The 15,732-nt window shown below is 34.7% G+C and overlaps 1 protein-coding gene across 1 annotated transcript in view; it reads right to left on the bottom strand.

Moving 5' to 3' along the window:
* Positions 1 to 2,630: 2,630 nt before the first annotated feature.
* The window catches only part of LOC129216784 (multiple epidermal growth factor-like domains protein 10), a 67,760-nt gene continuing 54,658 nt past the window's right edge, over positions 2,631 to 15,732 (bottom strand). Inside the window, exons 10-13 of the mRNA XM_054851000.1 lie at positions 15,345 to 15,445; positions 11,706 to 11,807; positions 5,696 to 5,979; positions 2,631 to 2,756 (exon numbers count right to left, since the gene is read on the bottom strand). Coding sequence (XP_054706975.1) covers positions 2,631 to 2,756; positions 5,696 to 5,979; positions 11,706 to 11,807; positions 15,345 to 15,445 — 613 coding nt within the window. The remainder of the gene's footprint in view (positions 2,757 to 5,695; positions 5,980 to 11,705; positions 11,808 to 15,344; positions 15,446 to 15,732) is intronic.

The raw sequence follows: 15,732 nt of genomic DNA, 5'->3' as shown, positions 1-15,732 counted from the left end.
TGCCAGTGACTGCGGAAAGAAGTAAAACGAAAGCCCACCCACTTACTCCTGTCCAATCAGACATCTACCTCGTCCACGCCGAATTGCAATGTTTTACCATTTTGGATAATCTTATAAATCACCGCAAGGTGGCGTATCATATCTCTAGAAGTGTGAACCTGTTTTTTTTAGAGAGAAATACTTATAACCTGAATCGTTCATTAAAATTCTATGGGTGGCCTCAGTGTTTTTGGGGTTATTTGGTGAGGAGAGTTCAAGAGGCACGGACCGAAATCTCGAATGGTTAACATAGAATGAGTGAAATGCGATCCAACCGAATAGTGCCCTTCTTGATGCACTGTAAAAAATTCCTGTAATTTTACGGTACAAAGTTAGGTATGGTTGCATCCATGTTGTCAGTACTTTTTACCGTAAAATCCTATTTTACTGTAAAATTTACAGAGGAAAATCAAAAACTCTTTGGAGTTGTGCTGAATAAAAAAGCGAGTTTTAAGTAATTGGGATCGAACGCGCAATCTCTTTCCTGGGTATACGGCGCGCAAGCCTGATTGTAGCGCACTGTAGCGCCTGTAATGGGACTCGACAGAAGAGCGAGAATGAGAAATTACACGCTTCACAAACATAAGACACGTGGCATACTAATTGACTCAACGATCTCCTAAGTTTTCCGGTAAAATTTACTGTAATTTGTTTCTGTTCTGTAAACAGTCCAGTTTAAAGTAATATTTACAGCAAAACCTTCCTGAGTTTCTAACAGTGGGAGCACAACGACCCCTTTTGTTTTGTCGAAACACTTTTCTTATAATTTCTTTTTTGTATAAGGGCAGTTCTCAAAAGATGGGAGCAAACACAGACCTCAACTTTGAAGCTTCAACACCAAATAACTTTCTTTTTAATTAACTCAAAAATTTTTGAGTTAAATTATAATACTGTATAGAGACAAGAATTGACATAAATTTTGGAAAAAATGCTCTTTAAATGCCCTTAAAAAATATTTTCTTTGCTAAAAGGCGCAATTTTGGACATACCAAAACGTTAACTGAGCAAATGTACCATTAAAGAAAAATTTTTTAAAATTATTTCCATACGTTTCAAAAAAAATTTAAAGGTATGAATCTTACACTGAATAATTTTTTGTTAATATTTTACACAAATAACAAAAGTAAAGACAAATTATTAACTTTGTAAACGATTTTAGAAAATAGTAAGTTTGAAATTTGATGCATGTCCAAAATTTACGATCTTTACAATGCTATTTTTTGAGAACTAAGTATATGATGTTTTCATTTTAAAGGTGTTTATCGAGCCTCGGAATCAATTTTTAATTGTTTAAAAGTGTTTTCATAAGCTTTTATGCATATCTTAGAAGAAAAATAATTTTTCTTAAACGTACATGTGAGATGTCCAAATGGCGTTACGATCTTGACGCCGATAATTCTGTCCATTTATTCATAAGTTTTGATGATCTACTGTCTTCTAACCTCAATAAAAAACGTTATTATAATGTTATCTTCTTTAATCCATTGGTATTCTGCATAATTAATATGTTACACATTGAACAATACATAAATTACAGTAGAAACATGGCTGCTTATGATCGAACCGAAAGCCATTTTGCGCTAAAATCGCCAAGCAAACCTCCGTTGGCGACAACACAGTATACGATAAGCTAAAGGTTACCAGAGGGGAATTCCTATTTGACAAATGTAGTTTATCGTCAGCTGTACCAGTTTTGGCGACTTTATCACCTGCGCTAGCATTTTTTTTTTTTTTTTTTTTCCGCTTTTATTATTTTAGAATTCTTTTTCTCTTCTTTCTTTTGGAAACATAATTTAACGATCTCCAAATAGAAGTACGAATTTCTTTCTTCAGTAATTTTTTTAGACATCATTTTAATTCTTATGACATTAGAAAAAATATTCATTATTAAAACTGATGTCACTTTTTACAATTGTATTGTTTTTAATTTGAAGTTTTTTTTTAACCTTGCATCAATTTCTTCAAAATCATTCCAAAACTTTATTAAATGTAAGGAGCAGCATGTATAGCCATTCAAGTATTTCATTAATATCCTCTTTATTATTAAATTGCAAAATTTAAAAAGTAGTAAATAAAATTTTCATTGGAAAAGTTAAAAATCAGATTAACAATTGTCAAAAATGGTGAAACTTACGTTATGATGATGTCCAAAATCCGTTACCTACAGGAAAACAATGTCCAAAATCTGTTACCTACAGATTGCTGATTTAATTTGCTAATTAACAATTTTTACAAATACCTGCTGTCTTTTCATGTTCATATATTGTGTTCTAGGTATGCATACTATAGAATAAAATCAAAATTGATGTCAAATTCGAAAATTTTTGAAATTGCTCAAAGTTAACTTTTTTGTTCCCACCTTTTGAGAACTGCCCATATAAACCATACTGCTACTATCAGAAATACCAAAAATAGTATTTGTTTCACATTTTACGTGCAATTAATGTTTTTTAAGCGGTTTTTTTAATATTGCAAACTGCTCTACCTGCCTAACTTTAACTTGCAGTGCGAATATTCGTTATTAGTAGACTTAAAAGAATTTCAGACCTTCCTTCAACCGGAAAAATATTATTCAGTTTTAAATAAATACTTCACCGAAACACTCTTACAAACCATGATTCCAAGAGGTATTCTTGTCTTGATTGCAGTCTTCTTGATTTTGACACTGGCATTTCTGCAAACAACTTGTTGCTGAATCTTCCTGAATTGATTGGCACCTGTGAGTAAGAAGTTAAGACATTTTCTATACGTCTCGTGTACATACATTATGCATGTAATTATACATGAAGTATATATTTTGTAATACTTTTATATTTTATATGTCCTCAAGGATTTGCATATTTTTTGTATACCTATTACATAAGGTTTTGTTTTATGACTAAAGCTACAATGTACATTTAAATAACAATTAACGACAGAAACTTCGGGGTTTTGCTTAAGACAGCTTTAGCCAACTTGTTCGTTTGCTTCCTCTTCTAAAGGCTTTATAATGGTTAGAGAGAAAGCATTTTAATACTTTTAGGTATATATTTTAGACATCCTATTTCAGATATAACAGGGGGAGAGGGTCCTGCATGTATTTAAAAAAAAGGATAACGTTTTCCATATTTGGTGAAAAGAAACAGCAAATTTTCGAAGAAGAGAGGGGAAAGTTTGCCTACTTGGTGGTTTCTCTTGGAATTATTGTTCTCAAAGATGAAATATGATAGCTTTGTACAGTCGAACCCGCTTTTAACGCGCGCAAAGGTACCGCGATATTTGCTCGTTATAACCAAGAGCTCGTAAATAAAGAGTTCGTGAAAAAACTCATACAAATTCATCATAGTTGCTTTTTTCTTCTTTTTAATAACTGTACTGTACCAAAGAAGTTGGTTTATCTGCTTTGGACTGTCTGCATGTCTCTTGTATCATTGTTTTTAATAATACACATATACACACATATAGAATTTTTATATGTTTCTTTACTCCACAAATTAAAAAACGTGCTGTCATCTCTTGTTCCCAGGATTAATGATTTATTGCTCGCTTTGGTTGACTTTGGATAGTTAAGGAAAATTTACCAAAAAGAATAGGTTGAACTGAAAGTGAATAGAAATTTTATGAATCACAAAAATATTGCTCGCTTTAAACGGGGTTGCCCGTTAAAAGCGAGTTATACTTCCATAAACTTAACATTGCATCAATAAAGTATATCTGATTTCCTCGGTAAATCCGAGTTCTCGTTAAATCAGGTCTCGTTATAAGCGAGTTCGACTATACTCCATTCAAAAGAAAATCGCCCCCTGTCGCGTAACTAACCTGTTTAGAGAGGGATTGTTGGTTTCCTTGACGAAACCGACATATATCTATGCTTTATCCTCTAAACAGAAAAAAAGAATTTTGATTACTCTTTGACAAGTTTTGAACTACCTTACTTTTTCTTCAGGGTTTCCTACATCTTTTTTTCAAACCATTTTCATTCTGAAACTAAGCAGCCAAAGGTTTTTTATTGATTAGGAAGTCAAGGACGGCTCCAAGTTTTGGATGAAGTCATTATTGAAATGTACGCCCAATAGTTCAGTCATTTAGTCGAAAAAAAGGGGGTTACCTGGAAAGTTTTCCGGGAGTTTTGAAAATTGGATATTTTATAGATTTTGATGTGCTCTTTTCGAATTTCCACTTTGCCACCTCGTATCTTTGCTGCTCGCGCGGCCATATTGAAAAAATGGCGTCTAAAAGCGGTATTTTGACCAAAGACAAAAAGGACGACGTGTCTTTATAAATCAGGACTTCAAGTTTAGTCAACAGTGCAGTATTGCTAGTAACAAAGCCAACAAAATGCTTGGGTTCATCAATAGATTTATTTCAAACAAATCTAAGAAAGTTCTTCTGCCTTTATATAGGAGTTTAGTAAGACCTCATTTGGGGTATGCTGTTCAGTTTTGGTCGCCTTATCTGAAGAAAGATATTTTTGTATTGGAAAGGGTTCAAAGAAGGGTAACTAAATTAGTAAGGGGACTCTCAGATTTAGACTATGATACCAGACTTAATAGGCTTAATATGTATAGCCTGGAGCAAAGGAGAGTCAGAGGGGACATGATTCAGTTATTTAAATTTATCAAAATGAAAGATGTAAATGGATTAAATTTTTGCGGGGAAAGCAGGACAAGGGGTCATTGTTTTAAGCTATTTAAATCTCAGGCTAACTTGGAAATCAGGAAAAACTACTACTTTAGCAGGGTCGTGGGTACTTGGAATAGCTTACTGGAAGAGGCGGCAATGAGCAAGGGAGTGGATAGCTTTAAGAGGGCCATTGATCTTCATTGGGGACTAATTAATTGACTAGGACCAGCCTAGCTGGGCCCAGAGCCTGTTGCTGGTCGTCACATTTGTATTTGTATAAATGTAATAGTTTGGCACAAAAAATAGGCTTGGATGTCATCTCCGATGATTTCACCAAATTGAAGTCTACATCCCATGCATCCACTGATACTGGGAAAACGAATTTATCTCATTCTAATGAAGTGAGTAATTGCTACGATCAAACGTGGCTTTTAAAACACGCTGTGCCCACAATTACAGAAAAAAAAGTATACTCAGTACTACAAAATCAGTATATTACGTAAGTATACTGCATACATTAATGCATTTTTAAATCATCAAAAATAAAAGCTTACGATTGTCTAACGTACCCTGAGACGCAGGTGAAGGATCCGTTCTGAGGATTGCAAATTAAACTAGTTTGAGAAGAGCAATTTTGTTTACAGTTCTTGCTATAAACAGAACAATTCGTTTCACAATAAAGTCCTGTCCATCCGGGAAAACATTTACACGTACCATCGACGGGATTACAAGAAGCATTATTTTTGCACTGACAGACACCTTTGCAATCTCTTCCGTACGTCTCATTTGAACAAGGATAATTGCAAAATTTCCCAATCCATCCCGGAAGACACTTACATGTACCATCGACCGGATTACAAGATGCATTATTTTTGCATTGACACACATCTTTACAATCATTTCCATAGGTTCCATTTGGGCAAGGATAATCACAATATGTCTCTGTCCACCCTGGATTGCATGTACAATATCCACTGATAGGATCACACCTACCACCGTTTCTGCATAAACAATTCCGTTTACAGTTTCTTCCATACGTTCTACCGGGACAAACGGAGGTACAGTGGGTTCCAATCCATCCAGGTCTACACGTACATCTACCATCAACATGGCTACATCTTCCACCATTTTTGCACTTACAAATATGGGTGCAGTCTTGCCCGTAAGTTTCTTTTAAGCAAGTAGAGTCACAACGTCTTCCTAGCCATCCCGGGGCACATTTACATGACCCGTCAATGTGATCACACGTAGCGCCATTTCTGCATAGGCAATTTTGTTGGCAGTTGAGGCCATACGTGCCGTTTTTACAAGGAGAATTACATCTTTTACCTTTCCAGCCTAAAAGATGTATAAAAAAAGTTATAGTGGCATTTTCAGTTATGTATGCATACATTTAAAATTTGAATTTTCTTAAGTATTTATAACTGTAAAAAAGTAATGTAGAATTTGAAATTTTACGTCGTAACACTAAGTATCTCACTTTTTAACTTTGGAACATTTAATTGCTCTTTAAAAAGCAAGTGATATCAATTTCTATCTCTTACTACTCATCAGGGTCAACTCGATGGTGTACAGTGTCCTTTAGGGTGGTTCAAAAAAAATTTTTTCGAGCTAAAGTCCAGGACACTTCCTATTTTTTTTTTTAGACTTACTGTTGATCGCTGGTAGTGGACTGTATAACTTATTTTGAGAAATAGCTGAGGCTGATACAATTGTAGTTTTGCTTGGTTTTATTGAAGAACCATTATATTGTATACATCATGCCGCCGCAGTCTTACAGTTTCTGGCGCTTGTCCCAGAGACCGCAGCATAAAACTGCAATCCCAGAGGCGTTGCCACAGGAAAAGTATAAATATATAAATTTGCGTATGCACAGTAAAATACATACTCCCGGCGTTGAAATTGATAGATTTCAAAAATATTTACCAATAAAATTATCAGTAAAATACCATAAAATGCACAGAAGTAAATTGAACAGATATAAAACTCAATTACAATCAAAACATGTAAACATGAAAATATGTTTACACAATAAAGCAAATATACTTTACACTGAACTCTTTCGATTTGATTTCTGATTATTAAAAATTCTTCGTAAGTAAAATTCAATTTGCCCATTGCACGGTTTAAATGAAATTTAATTGATTTGACACCATATTGAGATTTAGATGGAGTAAAATTCCATTTGATTATTTCAAAGCAAATAAATTTTGATGAAGTCTCATCTGGTTGACTTACTAAATTGTGTAAACGATAGAGTTCGTTGTGAGCACCGATATAGGTTTTTGCGTTATCGCTAAATAAACCAGCACATTTTCCTAGACAAGGCATAAATCCCTTTAGCAAAGCACTAAACGAATCAGATGCTAAAGCCGACACAATTTCAAAATGAAATGTATGGGATGATAAACATGCAAATATTGTAAATACCTTTTGCAATGCATCTTTAAATTGATATTGAATTTTAATATAGAATAGACCTGCGAAGTCAGTGCCAGTATTGAAAAAGAGAAAGGTTTGTTTGCAGCGTTCGGGTGGGAGGTCTCCCATTTTATGTTCTAAAATTCGTGGTTTGTATTTTGCACAAATCACACATTCATGTACAATTTTCCGAGAGAGATCTCTCCCCTGAATTATCCAAAATTTTAATCTAGATGCATGCAATAGTGCTTGCGCACCAAGATGGCAATTTTTTAGATGTAAATCTAATAAAATGAGTCTAGATACCTTATGATTTTTAGGCAGTGCTATTGGATGATTTACATCAAAGGATAATTCGGAATTTGATAAACGACCTCCAAGTCTTATGATATTTAAATCTTTATCATGAAAAGGTAACAATTTTAATTTACCTGAGATTTTAACCGGGTTTCCCGATTTTAGCTGCTGAAAATCATTACTAAGACATTCATGCTGGACAAACGATAAAAGTTTCAATTCACTGGCAGTGACATCATCTGCAGTAAAAGGTTCAACCTTCTTCATTTCATTCTTGCAGTTATAATTGAACTTAAGAATATAACTAAATACATTAATTAATTTTCGATAATTAATACTCAAATTCAGGAAATTTACCAAAAGCACATTTTTTGTAACAATTAAAACAGTTTCAAGAGTATCTTTCAGTTTACTGAAATATAACGATTGATTGAGATTATTCAGCTCAAAATAATGTTCACTTAATAGAGGTATAAAAATCTCTGGTTCTTCCCACCTCTGCTGATTTGACAAGAGAACACTTGCATCTTGTCCACGGGAGATAATATCCGCTATATTATTGGAAGAGGTATGTTGATACTGGTAATTTCGATCCATAGGTTGACTTACCTTCATTCTATTGGATACAAACGGCTTCAACTTCTCGGGATGGGTTTTAATCCAGGTGAGAACAATGGTCGAGCCACTATACAAGTAAATATGGTTCATTGGCAACTGCAACACAGGTACAATCTTGGATGTAAGTCGCGCTAATAGAAGGAACGCTGACAACTCCAAACGAGAAATTGTTGAGGTCTCTAGAGGAGCTACAGCTAATTTACTGCACAAGAGACTCGTATTTGCGCATCCAAACGCATCTATCAAATTCAAGTAGACGACTGTTCCAAAGGCTTGTTTTGAAGCAACAGCGAATCCGCGTAGCTGAATAGTAATTGCGTTAGAAAGATGACTGCATCTTGGAATTTGCAATTGATTTACAAATAAAAGTCGTTTTAAAAAACTCCACCACTCCTTAGGGGGATAAGGATCCGACCAGTTGTGTAACAACACCCAAAGTCTCTGAAGGAACATTTTTTCTTTCGAAGTGAATGGCTGTATTGGACAATGGGGTTTGAAAATTCTAGAAATCATGAAAAGAACTTCACCTTTCATGTAATTTTCCTTGAGATTCACTGTCACATTAAATTTAAAATAATCCGAATTTGAACGCACCATTTCCAATTTCTTGCCAGTCATTTGTTGAGGTGTAAACGAATGTTCAAATTTTGTGTGTAGTAAGTCTGGATAGTTAGACATCGATTTATGGAGTTCCATTTCTTCTTTATGCAAAACTTGAATGAGATCAGACTGTTGGAACTTCGCCTGATCCAAATTTTCCGAACCTGACAGAACGTCATTGACACAAAAGTCCCCGCGTGCGACTTCACATGCATCGGGAAAATCTTGATGTCCTTCATCTATCAAAGTCCTTCGAGTACTAGTGGCAAGAACTGGCGAAAGTCTCTCTGCGACATCTCTGGAGCTTCTCAAATTGCTTAATGACCTACTCTTTTCCTCTATTGGAAGTTTTACTTTATCTCTACCAGAATTATCGCGTTTAGCCATTTTACTGAAATATATCTCGCTATACAACTCTTTAATAGAAACATTGATTTACCCCACTATTTTCAGGTTTCTGACCTTGAAGCACACTGACGAGTGACGCTTCTTGTTTGTACGAAAATTCTTTTATCGCGGAAAACGAATTGTTAACATTTACATTTGAAGGTACTGAATTACTGCCATTTTTGTCTTTTTCATAATGTAGCAATGTATTATGCCTTTTGAAGCATACAGAGCATTTGAATGTTGAACGACAATCAGACTTGTGTTGCCTTAAGCAATTTCTACACAATTTGTGATTTTTTACAAATTCTAAGCGCTGAGAAATATTTAAATTGTTAAACTGGTTACACTTAAATAAAGAATGTTGTTCATTACACATCATACAAAGCTTAATGTTTTCATCGGCATTAATCAATAAATTTCTGGGTTTTGACATAGGATTTTGAAACCCTTTTACATTTTTGTTAGAAATACTCGTATTTAATTGATCAAGCACATTAGATCTGTTATCTATAAATTGTAATAATTCATGTAATGACGGAATTTCTTTAGTAGCTACAGATAATTCGTATGCCTTTCCAGAATCTTTGTCTAGCTTTTGAAGAACAATGTTCGTTATTATCGCATTTGACGAATCATTACATTCTAAATTAAGCGCTTTTAAGCCTTTTAAATTCTTTTTAACTTTATCAGATAAATTTCTCAATAATTTTGAGTTTTCGAAATTTATTTTTTCTAATCCCAATATTTCCTGAATATGGAGATCCACTATTGCACGTTTATTTTCATACCTAGCCTTTAATGCACTAAACAAGGATTTAAACGTGTCCTCACTAGTTTCTAACATTTTTGCTTCACCTTGTAAGGCAGCTTTTAAATAGAACAATTTTTGAGTTTCTGAAATATTTTCATTAGCAGAAATCATGGATTGAAAATGACCTTTAAAGTTAGCAAATTCTTCAATTCTACCGCTAAATTTAGGTAACGGGATAGTAGGCAATTTAGGAGCCAAATCAAACTTTAATGAATTGATAGGGCTAAAGTCTTCAGTTTTAGACTTATTTGTTTTATCAGTAAACCTAGTAAGGAAATATTTTATGTTTACCTCCAGAGTGTCGCAGATCGAATCCAATTCCATGAAGATTTCATCACACTCGAATTCTTCTTTTTCATCCAACTTTAACTCACCGTATAACTCGAAGAGCCTTTTCAATTCTTGTTTTAATTCCGAGATATCACGTAATTTACTTTCGCATTCAGCTTTAGTCTTCTCACACAATTCTTTATCTTTTTCATCGAATTTAGTTATAATCGTGAGCTTTGCTTTTACGCGTCCCCTTAATCGGTTCAACTCAGCTTTATTATATGTTTTAGCCATTTTATTATCCGGCTGCTGGACCATATGTTGGTCGCTGGTAGTGGACTGTATAACTTATTTTGAGAAATAGCTGAGGCTGACACAATTGTAGTTTTGCTTGGTTTCATTGAAGAACCATTATATTGTATACATCATGCCGCCGCAGTCTTACAGTTTCTGGCGCTCGTCCCAGAGACCGCAGTATAAAACTGCAATCCCAGAGGCGTTGCCACATTAAAAGTATAAATATATAAATTTGCATATGCACAGTAAAATACACTTACTAATAGTATTATTTAATAAAAGTTTGAGCTTCTTACTCAAATTTTAAAAGGGTGATCAATGACCCCTTCATTTAACATTAGCTGGTTTTTTTTTTTTTTTTTTTTTTTGTAAATAATTATTTTAAAGCAATGTATATGCATATTACTAGAGTATAATATAATATGCAGCATTGTTTTTTCAGTTCAATGTATGTTTTTAGCCCCCCTCTTCGTACTAATGAAGTTTGGGGGAGTGGGTTGAGCACCCTCTTTCAGTTGAAATAGAAGGCTAAAATTCTTCCAGTATAGTACTATCCACAAGTCTAAAAATATTGAAGGGTGTCATGTTATCTAGGACAAACTCTTTTTTACATGTATTTTTGAACTACCCTAGTTCTTTGAACAGTAACAAGATAGCAGTGACAACTCTTTTTGATAAGCTAAAAGATCGTTGTTCAACTATGCTTAATTTTATTGCATAGTCAATCATTGTGAAAATCTCAGTAATTAGACATGAGGGAAAATCTTAAAAAGTTCAGTGCGATGCAAATTATACAATAAAGCCGCGTTGAGGAGCAGTTTTATTGCATAGATGTGCTGAAGACTTGTGCTGAAACCCAGTTTACGATACCGTTACAATTCATTCTTTAAAACTATTTAGATTTTACCCAGAGCACAGAAGTGCCGTATTTTGCTTAATAAAAATCAGTTTTATTGTGCGTTAGTTCACTACTGGTATCTTTGATATCATGCCCTGTAAATGCATTTATTAAAAAAAAATCTTGCTCTATTGGCACACTATTGTTTAGACTATTTTGTGCCATTGTCATCATTTGGCTATTATTAAAAGTTTCAATTCGAAAATTTTTCTCTTCGGTAACCGTTCTGACATGGAAAAAGACAGTAAAATCGTATGCTCCGTGTATTCTAATCCTTTTAATCTGTGAAAAGTTTTCTTAATTTATGCAGAAACGTTGCTGCCTTTAGACATCTGTAAACGAGGAAGAGAAGACATGCAGAAGTTCTCGAGTGCTTATAGTGGTTTTTGTGCAGTTGGTTCAGTAAAGAAACTGTTGCATATGAGAAACAATTTAATTGAAACAAACAGAAAAAATATGTACCTGGTTCACAGAAACAAGTTCCATTTATATGATCACACCCATCAGAATTAACACAATCGCAATGGCTGACGCACTCTTTTCCATAATAATTGTAAGGACATCCTGACAAAAATATAAAATACTTAGTAAGCGAATATTACATGGAAGTCAATAATATATCACTAATCAATCTGCTTTTTTAAAATAAAATACGAATCATACACATTTTGCACTTGTATCGTATCCATTAAAAAGCGATTTCTTAGCTGCTATGGGGGAAAGTTTGGTAATAACGCTTAGTGGGACAGTACGATTGTCAAGGCACCGAAAAGAGTTATCGCATAGACACTCAATGATTCCCTTAAAATCCGAACTAGAGAAATGTATCGTTAAATTGAGGAAATCGTTGAATTGGGTATCGATAAATTGAAGTTATACCGTATTTATTTTTGCAGTGCTTTGTAACACCAATTGCAGTGGACCTCGATTTTACGCTAATTATTTCATACGTTATCCTGCTTCCGACTTAATTTTCTGCTGGTCCCTGAAAAAGGTTATACTGATAATGTTAAATATACTGGATTTTATGGCACCCTTTTTTAGAAAGTTCGCTTAATACTTTTTTCTTTAAAGATTAAAATATTTTTTCGTCTGCAAGACTCGCAAACTTTTTTTTTTTTGGATTTCTATTTTTTTCAAGACAAATTTGTTTAACAGCTGTTTGAAGCCGCTCTGGCATTCTTTTTGTGCTGTCTAAATGTCCTTTCTTTGCGAGAGGAGATTTCCTATGATCTTCAACTCTTTCTTCAGTGACAACTGAGGACTACAGTTGTTGGCTAACACCCTTTTCGAAAAAAATTCTGAATTTGGTGACACATATATCGTCTCATCAAATAACGAAATTCTTCAGTACCGAATATACTACCCGCATTCAATGATGAAGACGAAGAGGAAACCGCAGAGAGTGTCTCCGCAGCTGATCAAACGATTCTAAGCGTTTAAATCTCAAAAAGTTATTTTTGTTTGTAAATGCAAACAAAGGAGCGAAATTTGCACTATGCTCTATCCAAAGTTTGAGCGCAATTACCCAACCGTGAGGAGCATTGATCTACATCAACGGTGCAATTAAATGAACCATGAAATAAACATACAACTTTTATGCAAATCATTTGGTTACAAACGATTCCTTACGCTTTGGAGTTACACAAAAAATCTCTAAATTTTTTTAAAGGAAGTATAATGTTTTTTTGTAAGGGACTTCATTCCCCTACTTTCCCTTACATGAATCACTAGATGATGGAGTTGTTTTTGTTTCTATTCCTGGAGTTGGCATAACAGAAAATCAACATAACTGCACAAATTTTAAAAAAACCCAGAAAATCCAAGAAGTCGAACTTTAAAAAAACACTTCGTCCAATTTAAAATCGAAGCATTTTAAAATACGTAGGGGTTTCAGAAAGTAAGGTTACAAGAGGGTTACGGGTGTGCACATTATACGTATAAATAAAAATCCCTCTGTAGGTAACGGAAATAATCATAGCATTCAAACGGTGTCGGTAGATGGAGCTGGTAGGCCGGTTACATGCCGAAATTTGAGTTAGAAGATGGCATCCTTGACGGAAGCATGGTCCACAGTTGAAATAAGAAGTGTGATGCGGTTTTTGTGTGTAAAGAAAAATTCTCCAGCTGAATTTCAACCTCAATTGGCGATTTCTATCTCTTCGGACCGTTAAAGAAACACTTGGGATGTCTGCATTTTAGAACTGATGCTGAGGTTCAGCTAGCAGTCTTGATGTGGTTGCCCAACCTTGACGCTGAATTCTTCCGTGCCGGTTTCGATGGTTTGGTGTACCGATGGAACAAATGCTTCGATAAGCATGGTTACTATGTAGAGAAGTAATGTGTACGTGTGCCTTCCTACATTGTATATATTTTTTAATTCCTGAATAAACGTTTTCTTAGGCTTGTTACCTTACTTTTTGATATCCCCCTCGTACAATCAATAACATTTGTTGCAAGTCTTAAAAACTTTCTATCCTTTTCCAAAAGAGAAAGTCCTCAAGTGTCCACTGCCAAAACGTGAAATACAAGTCTGCTGGTAAGACCATATAGTATGTTTGATTGAAGCAGAAAAGCGAAAGTTATGCTCATTTGAAAGTATTATATCTGTACCTTTCGTGATAGGCTGTACTAAAATGCACGTGTTGTACGGTACATGTTTAGATGCCTTGGTCTGTTTTATTGTTCCAGATTTGCTTGACCATAAATCAGATTTTTTTAGGCTATATTTTTATTTTTGTACTGGATATTTTCTTTGCTGATGACCGCCAGAATTTTTACCAGTGAATCACGGGTTGGTTTTTTATATTATCGGGTAATAGATAAGCCTTGCATAGTTCACGTAAAGCAACGTTAACATGGATTTTTTTTGCAATTAAAAAAATGCTCGATAAATACATTTCTCTCAGCGATTGTCCACAAATCAAAAATGTCACGTTTTGAGGGGAAAGGGGGTAAGTGAAATTTTGACAGTTTGTGACAAGGGGAGGGAGCACAAACAAGAAGTGTGTCACTTCACATTTTAAAAAAGAATCTATAATATTAAAACATGTAAGCGTCTGCCTGTATGTGTGCCTGCAGCCCTAACTCCTCCAGACTGCCAATGTCTACAGATCAATATTGCAGGACAACACTGGTATGGTTGGATGCAGGCCATCCGGGGGAAACAATTCTGCCCAGTCTTACCCCTTTAAACCTTAAAGGGGTCGGACATCCAGGGGGGAAAGCATCAAAAATATCAATGACCCCCATTCACGGTTTGGCAACGGTCCCATCAGCTATCGGTCTGCGGGTATTTTTATTAATTACGCAGTGTTAGTAGAGCTAAAAAACTCGTCTTATTTTCTGATTACTGGACTTCATACGCATGGCGAAAATGTTTAGGTCTTATACAGACTTATGACTGCACCAAAAATGCTGAGAAAAGGGCAAAGTAAAAAGATAATTTGAGTTTTCACCATGTTTCTGATAAGGACCCAAAGGGGCTTAAAACCATGAAAATACGATTATAAAGAGAGTATTTCATATTAAATGAATCGTTTATCATTCTTTTACGAGGTTTCTTAGTTAAAAACTTCCAAAAAAATCTCTTTTTTAAATTGAAAGTACAGTTTATAAGTCGCATAAAAGCAAGTGTTATTATATGCCGTAGGGCCGGATTTTCGTCTGCTACAGTACCCACAATGCATTGCAGTGACGTTTTATACCCACAGTGACGTCAGGTAAATAGGGTCCATTGCTACCGGCCGCTGGTGACATTGAGCCAGCGGTGCAAACGGACGCGGCAAGCGAAGGAGAGCCTTCTAGTGTAATTGCGAAAAATAGCATGGCATGAGACGATGGAAAAGGGAAAGGCGAAGTGTGACATTTTGTAACAAAAAAAGGAGGGAGTCAAAATTTAAAAAAAAAGTTTGACATCAGTGACAGAAAAATATAACACAATCTGCAGTATCTTATTATCCAACAAAAAAAAGACCAGTAAGGTACAGTAAGGATGGCTCCTTACTTCACTTTTGTGAAATAAGAAAAATTAGTATCAGTGCTACGGTTTGATATATACTTATTAATACCGGTAAATGTGAAACAGATTTCCTTACTAACTCTTGCATTTTTGATCTGTCATGCGATAACCAATACAACAAATATTTTCCGTTTCGTTCACTATTTTCTTCATAATCCTATTTTCAGTCACCATTTTGGACCTGCATAAGAAAAATGCAATTTAATGATTCACATAATTCATTGACCTTCATCGTGAAAAAAAAATATTACATAAATCCCCTACCGTACTTCCGATGTGGCAGGTAGTAAACGACACTTCTAACTGTAAAATTCTCCTGTCTTGCAACGATAACCATCAGAAATAACACTTGAATTCGGTTTAAAACTGTTTAAAATGGTCTTTTTATCGGTAAAAACTATTTTTTTTAAGCAAAATGGTCGTTTTATGCATTTAAAACAAAACCCACAAATTAGCATGTAGAATGCA

Source organism: Uloborus diversus, chromosome 2, assembly GCF_026930045.1.
Source record: "Uloborus diversus isolate 005 chromosome 2, Udiv.v.3.1, whole genome shotgun sequence".
In the NCBI taxonomy this organism is placed as follows: domain Eukaryota; kingdom Metazoa; phylum Arthropoda; class Arachnida; order Araneae; family Uloboridae; genus Uloborus; species Uloborus diversus.
This window is presented reverse-complemented; position numbering and strand designations above follow the sequence as displayed.